General features: G+C 40.8%; 1 protein-coding gene across 3 annotated transcripts in view; it reads right to left on the bottom strand.

Annotated features, from left to right (window-relative positions):
• Positions 1 to 4,001: 4,001 nt before the first annotated feature.
• Positions 4,002 to 16,605, bottom strand: part of pid1 (phosphotyrosine interaction domain containing 1) — a 55,262-nt gene continuing 42,658 nt past the window's right edge. The window contains exons 3-4 of one of the 3 annotated variants that reach the window (XR_012393668.1): positions 9,846 to 11,164; positions 4,002 to 8,525 (exon numbers count right to left, since the gene is read on the bottom strand). Coding sequence is in view for 1 of the 3 variants with exons in the window: in NM_001013504.2 (NP_001013522.2) it covers positions 10,676 to 11,164 (489 nt within the window). In the remaining 2 variants the exon portion in view is untranslated. Of the gene's footprint in view, positions 8,703 to 9,602; positions 11,165 to 16,605 lie in introns of those variants that run through there. The other 2 variants (XR_012393667.1, NM_001013504.2) reach the window with 2 other exon arrangements.

Genomic DNA, 16,605 nt, shown 5'->3' on the forward strand with positions numbered 1-16,605 from the left:
AGTGAGGGAATGGCATCCGATGCGGTGCAGAGTTTGTTGTTGGAGATAAGTTATATTGATTACATATTATATATATTATTTACATAGCGCTTTATAACAGCTTGTCACCCAGTGATAAGCAAAGTTATTTAGCAAAATTAATGTTAAAGTGAGCGGCGTTCGTCTGACAGGTTCATTTGTGATAGCACCCTCCTAATGGACATTGGATAAGACGAAATGGCCAAGCATCCAACCCAAATACGCAACTATCTCATTATAGCTCCTCATGATTTTACAAGAGAAAAGTTAATGGCCAACAAGTCTATGGATGCCAACTATTTTGTTCTGTGTGGTGATGTGCAAGAAATAATGTTCCATGATTACCAGATTCAAAACTATGTAGTGCCAAAAACCAAGGTTCTGCCTAACCAAGGACAAGGAAAGAAGACGGAGCTGTACAAGGCCTGGGCAATCATCAACAAGCAAAACTACTGCATTCTGACAGCGATCTGCCCCTGTAAGGCAGGGTATGTGAAATCATTGCTGCAATCAAAAACGAGCAATGTGTATGATTGAGCCTAGCGTGAACTTACCTGAATTAAAATGAGAATTGCAGAGTCGAGCATTTTGAATTAGGTCCTCACTCCATTCAGCTCCTCTGATGGCATGTTTGCAATCGGTCTTTTTTTGCAACCGGTATGCGTGGTTGAACCCGTGTGACGTCATGTGTGATGTAGGCTGGTTATTCCCCTATAGTCTAGCTGTTCATGCTACATCAGACTGTTGACTTGGTGGGGTATGTTTCATACAGTAAACTGGTTTATCATTAGAAAACTGCAGTATTGTTTTTTCATATACATTTTTCTGTAGTTGTTGTATTACCACAGCAGATTAACTAAAGTACTTTACCACACTTATTTTTTAAAAAACACTGTAGTGTTTAGTACACATTACTATGTTTTCATGTGGTATCACTGAAGATTCTAATGATTTACACAACAAAAAAATCCCCATAAAATTTTGATTATTAAAACTAGTACATCTGAATAGTTTCTACCGTGTTTTTTTATTTTATTTGACATATTACATTAGGATTTACTGGATATAACACATCACCAACAGATCACAACACATTACCAGTAGAAACCAACAGAGAAGCAATAAAGATTCCATTAAAACCAATGCATTTCCCAATATTAAAATCATTAGAATTCGGAATAAGCTATTTATTAAGTTATCTATTATTAAAATGTATTAGCTAGCTAGATTGTACCACTAATACATATTTAATCAGGTTAAATAAATCAGCTTTTCATTTCATTTTAGACATCAATTATCCGTTTCTTTCCCGAACAGCTGTCCTGTCAGGATCTTGTCTAGGTTTAATTTCTGGCCTCAAGCCTTCTAGAATTATCCACCATCAACGTTTCATTTTGAACGATCAACAATTAGGCCTCTTTGACACCTGTACCTTCACAAGAGCCCTGTCATAAAACTGAAGGTAAGATTTGCGCTTATATGAAGTTTTAATGGTCGATCATTTAAATAATTAGCCGCTTTGCTGCTGTATTTCCACGCAGTATTTCCTTTCCGCTCTGCAACACTGCAGTGCCATCTAGAGGTACAAGATGGAATGTAAAATATTGGCATGACATAAAAACACTAACACTTGGCACATTAAGCCAGCTTTTCCAAGACTCTGTCGCCACCTGGTGTTCAAAAATGGAAGTGCACTAGTGCAGTGCACATCTACTGTATCACACACGCGTTTTAGTGAGCAAAATACTTGCTCCTTAACATGCAGATACACCGTAAAATATTTCAGAGGTAAGGCTTTAAAATGTTCAAGTGGGTGGTTATGAGCAAACCACTATTTCTAGTCTAGTATTTTGTAGTAGTAAACATTTTGTAGTATAAACATACTGGTTTAGCAACGCATAAGTCTTGCAGACTTACAGAGAGAATATAGATGACCAGCAATGTAGCTACTGTGATGTCCTGTAAGAGACTAATGATATATGTGAGACTAGGGACTTCTGTGAGAGATTATAATGTCAATGAGAGACTAGTGATTAGCTGTGAAAGACTATTAATAGACTAGCAATGTCCTGAGACTAATAACAGACTAACAATGTCCTTTGAAACTAATAATAGACTAGCGATGAAAAAAACTGCTTAAACCAGCCTAGATTGGTTGGCTGGTTTTAGCTGGTCAACCATTCCAGGCTGGTTTTCAGCCATTTCCAGCCTGTTCTTAGCCGGTCATCTACCAGCCTCTAAAACCAGCTTGACTAGTCTAGCCATGCTGGGAGCCCAGCTATGTCCAGCTAAAAGCCAGGCTGGTCAAGCTGGTTTTAGTTGGTCATTCTCTAGCCTGACCAGCTAAGACCAGCCTGGAAATGGCCAAAACCAGACTAAGCTGTTTTTGTCTTTTTTCAGCAGGGCTGTGAGAGATTTTTAATAGCAATGCCCTGTGCCACTAGCAATACATTATCAATGTCCTGAGAGACTAGTAATAGAGTAGTGATGTTTTGTGAGAGTAAAAGTAGATTAGTGATGTCCTGTGATATTATTAATAGACTAGCAATGTCCTGTGAGACTAGCTATAGACTAGCGGAGAGACCAATAATAGACCAGCGATGTCCTGTGAGATTAGCTAGACTAGCGATGCCATGTGAGAGATTAATAGACTAGTGATGTCCTGTGCCACTAGTAATAGTCTAGAGATGTCCTGTGAGACTAGCGATGTCCTGTGAGAGACTAGTGTGTTTTGTGAGTATTAGAACAGTAATGTCCTGTGAGATTGGCTAGACTAGCGATGCCATGTGAGAGATTAATAGACTAGTAATGTCCTGTGAGATTAGCTAGACTAGCGATGCCATGTGAGAGATTAATAGACTAGTAATGTCCTGTGAGATTAGCTAGACTAGCGATGCCATGTGAGAGATTAATAGACTGGTAATGTCCTGTGAGATTAGCTAGACTAGCGATGCTATGTGAGAGATTAATAGACTGGTAATGTCCTGTGAGATTAGCTAGACTAGCGATGCTATGTGAGAGATAAGTAGACTAGTAATGTCCTGTGAGATTGGCTAGACTAGCAATGCCATGTGAGAGATTAATAGACTAGTAATGTCCTGTGCCACTAGCTATAGACTAGCGATGTCCTGTAAGATTAATAATAGACTAGCTATATCCTGTGTCACTAGCAATAGACTAGTGATGTCCTGTGAGAGACTAGTGTGTGTTGTGAGAGATAATTAATAGACTAGTAATGTCCTGAGAAACTAGTAATAGACTAGATGTCCTGTGAGAGACTAGTGTGTCTTGTGAGGGACTATTAATAGTCTAGTAATATCCTGAAAGACTATTAATATACTAGTAATATCCCGAGAAACTAGTAATAGACTAGTGATGTCACAATGTTTTAACAAAATTAAAGTGTTAAAGTCCTTTGGTTAGTTTGTAAGACACTGTTTTACCACGGTATAGTCACAAAACAAACTGATTACTTTATTTCAGGAAATATTAATAATCATTCATAAATTTTCTTGTCAGCTTAGTCCCTTTATTAATCCGGGGTCGCCACAGCGGAATGAACCGGCAACTTATCCAGCACATTTTTACGCAGAGGATGCCCTTCCAGCCACAACCCATCTCTGGGAAACATCCACACACTCATTCATACACACACTCATACACTAAAGACAATTTAGCCTACCCAATTCACCTGTACCGCATGACTCTGGGGAAAACCGGAGCACCCGGAGGAAACCCACGCGAACGCAGGGAGAACATGCAAACTCCACACAGAAACGGCAACTGAGCCGAGCCTCGAACCAGTGACCTTCTTGCTGTGAGGTGACAGCACTAACTACTGCGCCACTGCGTCGCCAATATTAATAATATATAGGTCTATTATATGTTCTCTGTGTGGATGGTGTTGGTTGGTGCCCATAATGCAGGTAAAACTTACATTTTGTTATGCAAATCAGTACATAAAAACAACATCAACAACAATATAGCTTGGTAAATATTTTATATATGACTGTATCTTTTTTGTCTTTACAAATACAGCATAAAAAACACACATATGGTAACACTTCAAAACCATAAAGCGAGTCCGAGCCATTAAGACATGTAGTGAGAATGTTCATCTACAATTGTACAAGTTATAAAACAACAACAATTACAACAACAAATAACAGACAGACAACTCATCCTTCTCCACTCACGCTGTAGGCTGCCCTTCGCTCCCGATCCAAATTCACAGTTGGCCGTAATACTGATTCCCTTAATGCTGCTTCTCACTTTATTGGAAATATCAAACATTTAACGCAGTATTTCAACGAAAGAAAAGTAAAACGATACATTTGTATTTACACAAGCTTTATCGAATGAGTTTCAGCATATATCTTATATATATATAGCTTTCTTTATTCATAAATGCTCGCTTCCCAGAATCCAGATTTTCTCCCAAACTGAATCAGGATCCGAATTCAAACTAGTTTCTTCATTTAGGTTTTGCTGCTCCTCAATCCATAGTACCTATACATTTTCACAGGTAAGTGGAGCCATGTATATGAGCACGCATTTGGTTTATTTGGAGTCTAAACCACTATAGCTTCCAAATGACCTGCAAATACAAATGTACATAAAACAAAATCTGTAATAATAATAATAAGAAGAAAACAAGGCTTTCAGTACCAGTACATATATATATAGCGCTTGCAGCACAATAGACATCATACATTCAGCATGGGGGCAAGAGACAGGCACTCTATGGGACAGCTATGCTTTTGGGGTCCTTCTTTACCCTACTCAAACATTTACGCAAATCTCTCCAAACCAACAAGGGGAAATGTCAGATGCGCTATATGCAAACGATGGATTTCTGTTCAATCAAAACAACAGTCGTAGCTCTGGAAGTAAAATTCCCATTCATTTTTTGCATAAGGAAACATGATTAGAAATTATAAGCCATGTTAATCATTGGTCTGATTTTGTTCAAGCTATTTGTTTGGATTTATGGTAAAAACGTTACTATATACAGTGGTTTGAGACAAAGGGCCCTATTATACACCCTTCGTAATAAGGCGAAAGATGCATTTGGCGTGATTTGTTGCTATTTTCAGACCAGCACAACAATCTTTTTCACGTTTTGCGCCCTGTTGTTAAAATAGCAAATCCATTTGCGCCACTTTTGGTCCTTTTTCCACTGAGTGGTACGGTACAAATCGGTATGGGTCACCTTTATCAGGCTTGCGTTTCCACTGCCTTAAAGGCTGATTTATACTTCTGCGTCAAGCACACGCGTATGCTACAGCGCAGCCTACGCATTGACGCATAGCCCTACGTCGTGCCCATCAGCGTCGCTGACGTGCACCTCTCAAAAAATGTTACTACACGCTACATAGCGCAAGCTCTGTGATTGATCGGCTTGGTAGCGCTGACAAGTCAGGGCGGGACCGAGAGCCGCGCGAGCCTGATGTAGCGATTGTTTAGAAGTGTGGAGTCCCGTGAAGGAGCTTCGGATGGAAAGTTTTGTTTTTTGTTTACCTCATAGTTAAAGTTGTTGCATGTCCGCTGGTTCCTGCCTCATAATGAGCGAGTTTGAGCCACTTATACATTCAGGAAGCGTTCAGAAAAAACAAAACAGCAGTGAAGAAACTCGACACATAGGAACATAAACTCCTCACGGCCACTAGCGTTTCGGAAGTGTTAATGCAGACCAATAGAGACAGCGCGCAGAAGTATAAATGCACAGCTATGCCATTGCATGCGCCATGGGTTACGCCGGTCACATGACGCAGAAGTATAAACCAGGCTTAAGGGTACCCTTTTGGTGGGCGTGGTGTACAACAAAGTTTCAGTGGACGTCATTTTTACTCGAAGAAATGTCTACAGTAAGGCTGTACGGGTTGATGACATATCATATGAGAAGCACTTCTCACAAGGCTTTATACACATAAATACTGCATAAATGTTCAGTACTAACCTTTCTATAAACATGATTTGATTATAACTGCAGATCAATCAGTGTGAAAGAGCCTACTGTAACGTCTGCTATTATATAAAATCAATAAATAAATGCAACATACAGTATATGAACACATACAGCCCCTTACAGTCTCCGATATGTTACCAATTACAGATAAACTACACACAGCATACATTTAGTCCTTATTGGGTACAAAAACAACACAAAACATATAGCCCACAGTCAGTGCAAACCTCTCATCTGTGTCTGTAATCTTCACCAGCACATGTAGCCTCTGTTAGAGAGTATTCTGCCATTACGAGTTCATAATAGTCCAAAAGGTAATGATAATAGTTAAACATGGCAGTTTGTTCATCTTTTATGTAGCAGTAAGAATCATTTGCTGCTATTTTTTCCGGCTTCTCCTTTGTTTTTTTGAGCTTCACTCTCGTGTTTGTCCCTTTCTGAAAGGATTGGATATCAGAAGCGATTCAATAATCACGCGCATGATATTAATATGAACTCAAGAAATTTCGTATTTCAAATATAGACATGCGGCGATCTCTCTGGAGTAAGTGAAACCGAAAACTCTGTCTTTGCAAAGGGTACCAAAAAGTGGCACAATACGGTTCGCTTTTAAGTACCTTTTGACAGTGGAAATAAAAGTGTCCCAAACCGATTTGTATCGTACCGTACCACTCAGTTGAAATGGACCATTATGCAACTCTGGAACGATGAGTCCTCTCACGGATTGATTCGTTCATTAGCGATGGGGCACATTGCACAGGTGGGGGAGAAGATTAACTCAATTTTTTGAGTCTTCTATCAGATTTGAGTCCTTCCTTCATCACGTGAAAGACATAAGGCAAACAAATGTAGTCAAAGCTGGAAAACTATTTGATCCGGAGATCTCTTGAATCCTCAGGTTGGAATCATTCATCTCTTTAGATGCTGTCACATGATGAACCAATGACACAAAAACCCAAAGACTCGAAAGGGGAACTAATCACGGGTCCTTTTGGCTTAAACTGTGCAATGGTTAAGTTTATATGGGACTGTCAGAAGAAGTGAGCCGAGCTAATCATAGACAAAAGATGATAACAATGAGTATTTTCTCTAGTTTTGATGTGATTCTGTTGTGATCAACAGTGGGCTAGTTGTAAATGCGTTTAAAGCAACACATTCATTTTCAGATTAGTCCCTTCATTAATCAGGGGTCGCCACAGCGGAATGAACCGCCAACTTATCCAGCATATGTTTTACGCAGCGGATATCTTTCCAGTTGCAACCCATCTCTGGGAAACATCCATACACACTCATACACTACGGACAATTTAGCCTACCCAATTCAACTGTACTACATGTCTTTGGACTTATGGGGAAAACAGGAGCATCCAGAGGAAACATGAACGCAGGGAAAACATGCAAACTCCACACAGAAACAGCAAATGACCCAGCAGAGGCTTGAATCAGCGACCTTCTTGTGGGACGGCAGCACTACCTACTGCGCCACCCTGTTTAAAGCAACTTCTAACATTGTAATTAGATTTTGGCAAAAAGGAACGAAATGAATGAAACCAAAGGAATCTCTGAATGAGACTGAATAAAATGACCCAAACTTCCCATTACTATAATGCAATACTATTAGGATTTCCTTGGTTGTTTCTTTGTGGGTGTTTGGAGTTTTCATTCGAGAGTGTCCTCTGGCCTTTGAAGGAGATTTGCAGTCGATCACAACTGTGCTTCCTTGACAAGATGTGCATGACAACTGTGGCTTTGCTCAATCATGTTTGCCACTTGATTTCAATGAATTGCCCAGCACTTAAATGAGCAGTTTTACATTTTACCTCCACTTTTAATTTGCTCTTCGCAATGCCCCTTGGGATTGCTTTTATTTCCCTCCTAAAGTCCTTAGCTTGTGCGTTTGTTCTTTAGCCTCACAATTGTTAAATTAATTAAACCTTATTATGAATTCAACTTTATGATATTGTGATTCACATTGTTAATTTGTTCCATGGCTTAAAAACACTTCAATAGGAAAAATGAATGGAAAAAATACTTCCCAAAACATCGCTGGTGAAAAATGGCGACACACTAATGCACTCTACAAGGTGCAACATTCCTGCAAAACATGTTTGTGGGAAAAAGCTCCATTTTCAATAATCCTTTCATGCCAGCCTGATTTTACCAAGTAGGACATGTTCCTGCATTCACATCTGTGTTGTTCCTGGAACAACATCCAATCAGTCAATCAGAATTATGCGATATGCTTCCAGTTTATGCTAACGATTTATGCACTTCTACATGATTGTTATCCAACTATTATTCCTCTCTGATTTTAGGAATAATTCACAGTTATGGTTGGGTTTAGGAGTATGGAAAAGGTATGGATTACATTTTCCAACAGTAATGATGTTCCAGGATCACATCGTACATGGCAAAATCATGACGTGTGTCATTTCAATCGGCTCAGAAGCCATCTTCACAATTACAGTGAAAAGGAGTGAAATCCGCACAGGGAACTTTTCCGTCCTCGTGGAAAACTCTAGATCAGGGGTCACCAACCCTGTTCCTGGAGAGCTTCCTTCCTGCACATTTCAGTTGCAACCCTGACCAAACACACCTGTTTGTAATTATCAAGTTCTGCTTTAGGTACTATTAATTGGTTCAGGTGTGTTTGATCAGGGTCGGGACTGAATAGACTGATTTCACGCGGCCGCCATTTTCAAAAGCGAAATCGAGGCTGCGGTGGGAAGAAAACCGGAAGTATCATTGGGAGTTACATAGGAATGTTGTGTAACTGGCTGTATATCTTATCAGCGAATATAAAGTGACACAAATTTATCATTTCTCCGCCTTCCGGGTGACCCGGAGGTCTGTTCTGAATGAATGGTGAATGTAAAAAGGGATATCAGAGCTCATTTTCAGCTAAGTTAAGGGAAATGGAACTAGTTAGCTAACATTTTCTTTTCCAAACACACGTTTTAGATGCCATTCATCAAACTCGAGTTAATAAACTGATTCTTTCACTATATTAGACTCGTCACGATACTGAATTAAAAGAAAAACCGGCAATTTCGCGCTAACATTTAAGGCACTGTTGATGGCTTTCTTAAAACAGCGCTGATTTGCCATTGTGTTCACGTGTTCAACAGAAATGATTGTGATTGGTCGAGAAGGTCATCAGTTCACCCACCGCTGTACACTGAGCACAAACACAAACGAGCCGAGCGATCTGCTTGGTGACTCGACTGATCTTGACGGCTGCTTCGCGCTCCAGTCCGTGTGTCTGTGTTTGCACTGGGTGAAGAGAGGTAAACTGAGTGCAAACCAAACACAGATACACGGAGACTGAAGCGCGAAGCCTTGAAGATCAGTCGAGTCGAGACATCCGCGCTCAGCAGCGCTTCCATGTTAGCGGGGAAATAGCCGGGTTTAAAATTTCAGTACCAGGACAACACTATTACAGACAACACGAGGGTGTGTTGCAGAGGACTGCTTTGTTTTATCACTCACTGGGTTACATAGACTGAAGCAGGAAAGCGTCCTCACGGTGTTTCACTAGTGCCATGAGCTGAAGCCTAGGAGGACACTTAAGCGTATCACTGAGATTGTGATCTTGTTTGATGCTAAATTGCTTTTAATTGTTTAAAATAAACTTACTAAATAATATTAAAGTGATGGTTACACCATTTTCTGCATTTTAAAATCTCGGCAACAGCTGGAGGTTTGTAGTACACAGCATGTTACTGCAATGTTTACAGTGCTCATCCTACACTTCCGGGTTTTTTTCCACCGCAGCCTCGCTTTGGTTCTTTAACATGGCGGCCGCGTGAAATAAGCGTATTCTGCAGGAAGGTAGCTCTCCAGGAACAGGGTTGGTGACCCCTGCTCTAGATCATGTGCATTCTTACCGGAGTGACTGCAAATGTGCTCATGAGTGAATATACAGATGCATCTGAAACGTCTCGCTTTCCCCATTAACAGTATTTTCTGTTGGAAAACACCTCACACACACCAAACACACACACACACTAAACTACACCAGACAGATGAGCACACTTAGCTTGTTGCAGTAGAGAACCCGTTCCATAGTTATTCAAAGGCTCAAGAGCTGCAGACATACAAACCCTAAATCACACACACGCACACACACACAAACACTGACTTTTGGTATCTTAAAAACAAATAGAAATCAATGCATGGTCCCTATAATTACGATTCTATGGCCCTACAAAGGTAAAGGAATGCCCTAGGCTGGCTGCCTGCCATAAATATCAAAATTAGACTTTTTATCCCCTCTCAAACTCGACCTGGAGAGGAAACACACCTGTGTTATATCTAAAATGACATGACACACACACACATCAGGGATCCCCCCACCCTCCTCCCACAAACAACAAAGTGAACTGGCCCAAGGTTTGATTGGCTTAAGGAAAGGTACAAGTTCTTGTCTCTTCATATCAAAACCAGCAGCGTTCAAATGCGAGTGTTACCGTGGAAATGATGAGATGCTTTTAGTAAAATGGGCACAGACCATCTGGCAGGCCGAGACTGAAAAAAAGGCAGGCTAGATTCTTGGTATGTGGTATTTCGGTCGCTGTCGTTTCTGAATATTCTATTATGGCACAAAAACAAAGAGCGCGAGATTGCATTCACGCTGCTTTTCCCAAACCCCCCCCATATTTAAGAGTAGTCCGACCCTCGGCCTATCATTCAGCCATCGTCAGGTGTGCTTGGCTCTTCAGGAAACTCATCAGATGATCCGCTTTTGTGGATGCGCCCGTCGCTGCGCATGCTGTGGAAGGTTTTCTTAAAGGCTTCCATCATGGAGTGGGCCAGTTTTTTCGCCTCTAGTTTGCTCTCGCACTCCACAGCGTGGCAGTCCATCTGGAAGGTCAGATCGTCGTTGATTTGTCGGTAGATCCACGCAAACACATTGGGGCTAATGTCGTGGTCTGCAGTGCAGTATGCGATGCGCGCCACCTGGAAGGTGTCCATTGCGACGGTGGCCTCGCCGCGGCCGTCCAGGTGATGCATGCGCACCTGAAATGGCCGGATTTCTAGGATGGCATTGCTGGAGGTGATGGAGTCATCATGGGTGACCGATGTCTGCTTTGTGTCCCATAATCCAACCACTGCCGATTCGGTGCAGCCGGATAGGAAGTGAGTGCCGGAAATCGTCACCTTGCCGAGGTACGTCACCTGGAGAAGAGGCAAACACACAACAGAAAACGTGAAAAGATGATTTGGGTGTATTTTCACACCAATGGCCACATGCATAACAAAGGCTCATTTACAATCATTTATTCATTTCCTTTAGTTTATGCTGAGCTCAGACTGCATGATTTTCAAAGTAGTCGTATCACCGATGTTTTCCAAGCGCCAACCTCTCGCTCTCCCTTGGGAGGCCAATACGAAAGTAACTAAAACCGCAATTCATCAAAAATCTGCTAGTCCTGGCTCCATAATAGAGCAAATTTCAATTGAGCCCATTGTTAGAATGGCCAACTTTACAGCAGAAAAAAAGGTGTTGACAGCCTGGTACAAAGAATGATTTTGGTTCATAAAGCTAATATTACCCTTCATGACAACTGTGAGGGGGTGAATTTTTTTATAACTCATCAGTTTCCTTTATATAAGGTTATATTAAGCTTGCATAATTAAGGGCGTGGCCACTTGATTGACAGCTAGGTCTCGCTGTCGCCGTCACGTCACCTCAGCTGACTTCGGCAGATTAGTCTCTGTTTTCTGCATGTTCATCCTATTTTTGTTTTGTTTATGTGGTTTTACACAGTCAGTTGCCTTTTAGGATTATTTCCTACAATTACCAGATGATTTGTGATGCTGTGTGCACTTAATTGTGCTCACAAACCATTCACGTGGCCTCCGTTTCCCATGGGAATAAAGTTATATACTTGTAAACCATCTCTATTAATGCATTTGTTTTATTTAAGATCATTTATAATGTTCTTTAGAGCTGTAATGGACTGCAGAATCTGACAGATTGATTAGATGTGGACTGTAAAACCGTCATCTGAAGTTATCATACAATGTTATGCTGGATGTCATCAATAGTCTTGCGTTTACTAACACAGACTATATCTGAAGTGTTTGGAAGTAATTTGCGTCTTCCTCTTGTAGGAAAACATCATAAGAACAATGTTTAGTGGCTCAATGGGTTACAGCAGTGTTTTTAAATGACTAAACACTTTATTGATATAGTGTACAGCCATATAGTCAGAACACAAACGAGTCGCAGGTGATAAAGTATTAAGCGTTTTCCCCAAGTAAAGTGTGTCTGAGCCAGGTAAAAGCTAAATGCCAGCAGTGTCTGTAGCTCCGCTCACTCTCCGCCTCTTTGCCCTTGTTTGGTATCCCGCCGTGAGTGTGATGACGCGCGAACAAAATGGCGACGGTTGGCCGCACCTACTTTGGCTTCTTTTGCGCTCTTCAGAAACCTATGGGTGACGTCTCAGATACTACGTCCATATATTTTATAGTCTATGACGTTTTCACACTGCATGACTATCTAGGTTAGCGTTCTGTCGGTGCTGTTACAGGAGAGTTCACACTGCATGACTTTAAAATAGGAAGAATCACAGACAACTTTGTCCAAACTAAGTCTCACAACCAAACAAACGTGAGAAGTGACATGGAAACAACGCGAGGTCATGTAATACGTTTCACTATTAAATACATAATGAAAAAAGAAGGCTTTAGCTTTAGAAACTTGTGTTGCTCGCCTGGCTTTTGAAGAGAATTAACAATTTCTCCTCAACTTTTTTTTTTTTTTCGACCTGGTTGTGATATTGCTCAGATGACATATTAAAATGACATGGTTAAAATTTCCACAAGTTTTTCCTCCATTTCTTGGGACCAAATAAACTGATAATGTGCGCTTTTAACTCCTCCCCCAGCCTCATGCTGGCCTGCAGGTATTCGCTGCTCTCTCATTGGCTGTAGTTGATCGCTGATGTTATTTTTAGTCAGAAAACATTTCACACGGCATGGTTTGAATCGCCGACAGCTCCAGATATTTAGCATGCAAAATATCTCACGGGTGTCTGCGACTCATCGGCGATTCTCTCATATCGCGTCCTTGATAGTTCATACTGTGTGATTGTCACTGACGTGCACGAGCATCGATTTGCTTATGATTTTAGGCATTTGTCTGCGATTTCTCAAAACCTGTCGGCGAATCAAAATCATAAGTCTCTATTTCAGAGGTCGCCACAGCGGAATGAACTACCAACTATGCCAGCATATGTTTTACGCAGTGGTGCCCTTCCAGCTGCAACCCACTACAAGGAATTTCTGCAATCATAGGCAGAATTTTCTTAAAACAACGCACATTTGTACAACTGTATTTTCTATAAGGCGCACCATAAGAGCCTTACATTTTGACAATCACAGGCCGTGCATCCCACTTCTTGACTGTCAGAGCACTTTCCGCCGACATAGGATCGTAGTACGTACACAATGTACGCTGGCAGTGATTAACAAAAGAACTCAAACTGCTGGAGATCTTTGTTAACAGGGCATTCAAAATGAAGTTTCATTAACTCATTTCGAGAGGAGCATGTGATATGATCGAGCACGACTGGCTTCTCCTCTGTAATCAGTAAGGATCCAATCAGAGTGACCCAAGCGTGCTATAAATGGATTGTTTTCTCCTAACTGCTCAATCTTCGTTTTGGAAGAATCCCCCCTTCCACCCCATCTCCTCCTTATTCCTCCCTTTTCTAGAGGAGCGCTCGAGACCTACCTGATCTCGGATCCCCTTATATGCCTATTGACCGGGCGGGAGCCTTGGGCTCAAGTATTTCCGGGCTCAGGGTTCTCTCCCGGGACAGCATGCCAAACCTGCTATAATCACTAAGCATATATAAGTGGGAACTCTTGAAATGAAGTAAGCGGCGTGTGAGCGATAGATGACAGACCTTACTAAGAATGGTAGGCAGCGCTGTGGATGCCTAGGCTAAGGTATCTACTTTAACCCCCATTAACACTGTGCGTCAGCGTCAACACTTCCCATTCACTTTGAATGGGTGACGTCAAGCGTTGCCGAGCTGAATTGTGGATCCGTCTGCGCTGCTTCAGTGGCATCGCTTGCTGCAGAAGTTGAGGATTTCTCAACTTTTCAAGTGCCAATGGAAGTGTCAGTCAATTAGATCGCTTTATGCAAATACCCCAGCTCAAACAGTAGCCGATTGCCGACTAATTTCATTGGCTGATGCTGCCAAAGACATGCAGTACAGGTAAATTGGGTAGGTTAAACTGTCTGTAGTGAATGAGTGTGTATGGATGTTTCCCAGAGATGGGTTGCAGCTGGAATAAATAAAGGGACTAAGCTAAAAAGAAAATGTATGAATGAACAAAGCTTAACTTCCTTTGTTTAAGTTCCTTTGGTTCAACAACAAAACACATTTAGGGAGTAAGATTTTTGTACCGGGTATTGAGCTAATCTGCTGTTTCCAGATCAGTTAAACGAGTAAACAAGACGATTTCCGAGAAAATGAGTAGTTGTGGATACCTGCTTCTTGTTGTGTCTGAACAGTGTGTGTTTTTGGCATGAAACTGAGAAGAAAACGTCAAAGTTAAAAAAACAAAAGCAGCGTCTGGCCGTTTGTTTTCCCCTTCCAGACATTCTGTTTAGTCTACAACCACAAGGTCTAATTCTGGCCATTCCCATTCCTTCACTTCATTTGGAGAATGCAATTAAACGCTTTTTATTGCTTTAAAGACTGTACAAACTTTTGAAGACAAGCACAAACATCTGTGCGGTACCAGAATTTCATAGCAGAGCAAGCGGAGAACGCAAAGTCATTCCTCTTATGAACATGATTCGAATATTGTGGCTTTTTCTCCAGATGAGTTTTGTTTTTCTGAATCTCGTTCGTTCTCTCGCGTCTGAAACAGAAAGATGAGCCGGGGAGAGGAAATGCCAGTAATATCTCTGCTGAAAGCGATTTACATCAGAGGAAGAGGATGAGTGCTTTCTTCTGGATGAAGTGTTGGAAAGCAGTAACAGATGAGGATGTGTGTTTCCCAATACCTGATGGATATCATTAGGCCTTATTATCGTAAATGACCACACAAACTCACACATGCACACACACTTTCATTCAGCAAAGATGCATTCAATATTTTACAGGTGTCAGAGTTGGATTTCTATTTTAAATAAATGCTTTTTCACAAAAAAAGAAAGAAAAAAAAAGATGAATCACTTTTTTGAGCAAACCAACATATTGAAACGATTTCTGTGACACTGATAACAATGCAAAAAATGTAGCTTTGATTAAACCACTTAAGACACCGTTTGTCATGATTATTCTGTTTATTAAATTGGTTACTTCTTCATTTTTTTTACTTAGTGCTGTTTGCAGAATATCAAAGTTGCAGTTGGAGACATAAGAAGTCTATTTTATCAGACCTATAAGTTGTTTTTCACATGACGTCATTAATGACGTTCAAAATTCAGATGGAAGGCAGGATGTGATTCTTCTACGTAGGAATTGCAATCAGAACGTCAAAATGTTTCTGTTAAATATTACGTTTATTAATGTTTAATTTGGCCAAAATAAGAAATGCCGAACAGCTTTTATGGACTTCCAAAAGCTTTAGCTCATAAAGGGGAGAAAGTAAAAAAATAACTGGCTGAAAAACGGAAGAAAAGGTGCAATTTAATCAACATTTTTTTCACACAAACTTTTTTTAAATGCGATAATTCGTTTTACAGCACCAATAAAGATTATATACAGGCCTAATTATGTGTATAAATATTTTAATGTGAACTATCTGCTGAGGTGCAGAGGAGGTATCACATGAGGTGTACCGGAGGCAAGCATTGTCAGTTTATCCTGTTGTTCAGCTGCAAGAAATAGAAGCCGTTTCTAAAACATACAGGAGTTGGTTAGGACAAAAACTTCTTTTAATATGGAGAATATTCCTTCTATTGTGTGCTGCTGCTTTTATTTACAACCCGACTTAAATCAGCCTTTAGGCTTGATAGTACTGGGGTCCGTTCTTCGTACCTCCCTACTGAAAAAAAACAGCTTAAACCAGGCTAGGCTGGTTGGCTGGTTTAAGCTGGTTGACCAGGCTGGTTTTAGAGGGGTTTTGGCCATTTCCAGGCTGGTTTCCAGCTATTTCCAGCCTGGTCTTAGCTGATCAGGCTGGGAGATGACCAGAACCAGCTATGTCCAGCTTAAACCAGGCTGGTCAAGCTTGTTTTAGCTGGATTTAGCTGGTCACTTTCCAGCCTGACCAGCTAAGATCAGATTCTGGATCTTTTATTCTTGATAACTGATCTCTGGCTAGTTTGGTTCTTTAAACAAGTTCGCGAATCAGATTAAAATGTCTGGATGAACTGATCTGAAATCGCTGCGTGTGTTGTAAAGGACAGATCTATCGATTCCCGAAATCATGATCAGCAATGCAACGATTGGCTGACGGCACAGCAGCGTAATGACATCATCTGATTAATACTCAATCATCCATGTGAGCAAAATGACATAAAATTAGCAGTAAACGGTTTGTTAAACATGATGCGCAAATTACTTTCCACATAAGCTGCAGGCTTCACACTTTTATGTGTCAAGAGTATTCATCATGTACTTGAATGCATATCAATGCATTTAGTT

The sequence above is a fragment of the Danio rerio genome, chromosome 18 (genome assembly GCF_049306965.1).
Source record: "Danio rerio strain Tuebingen ecotype United States chromosome 18, GRCz12tu, whole genome shotgun sequence".
NCBI lineage: Eukaryota > Metazoa > Chordata > Actinopteri > Cypriniformes > Danionidae > Danio > Danio rerio.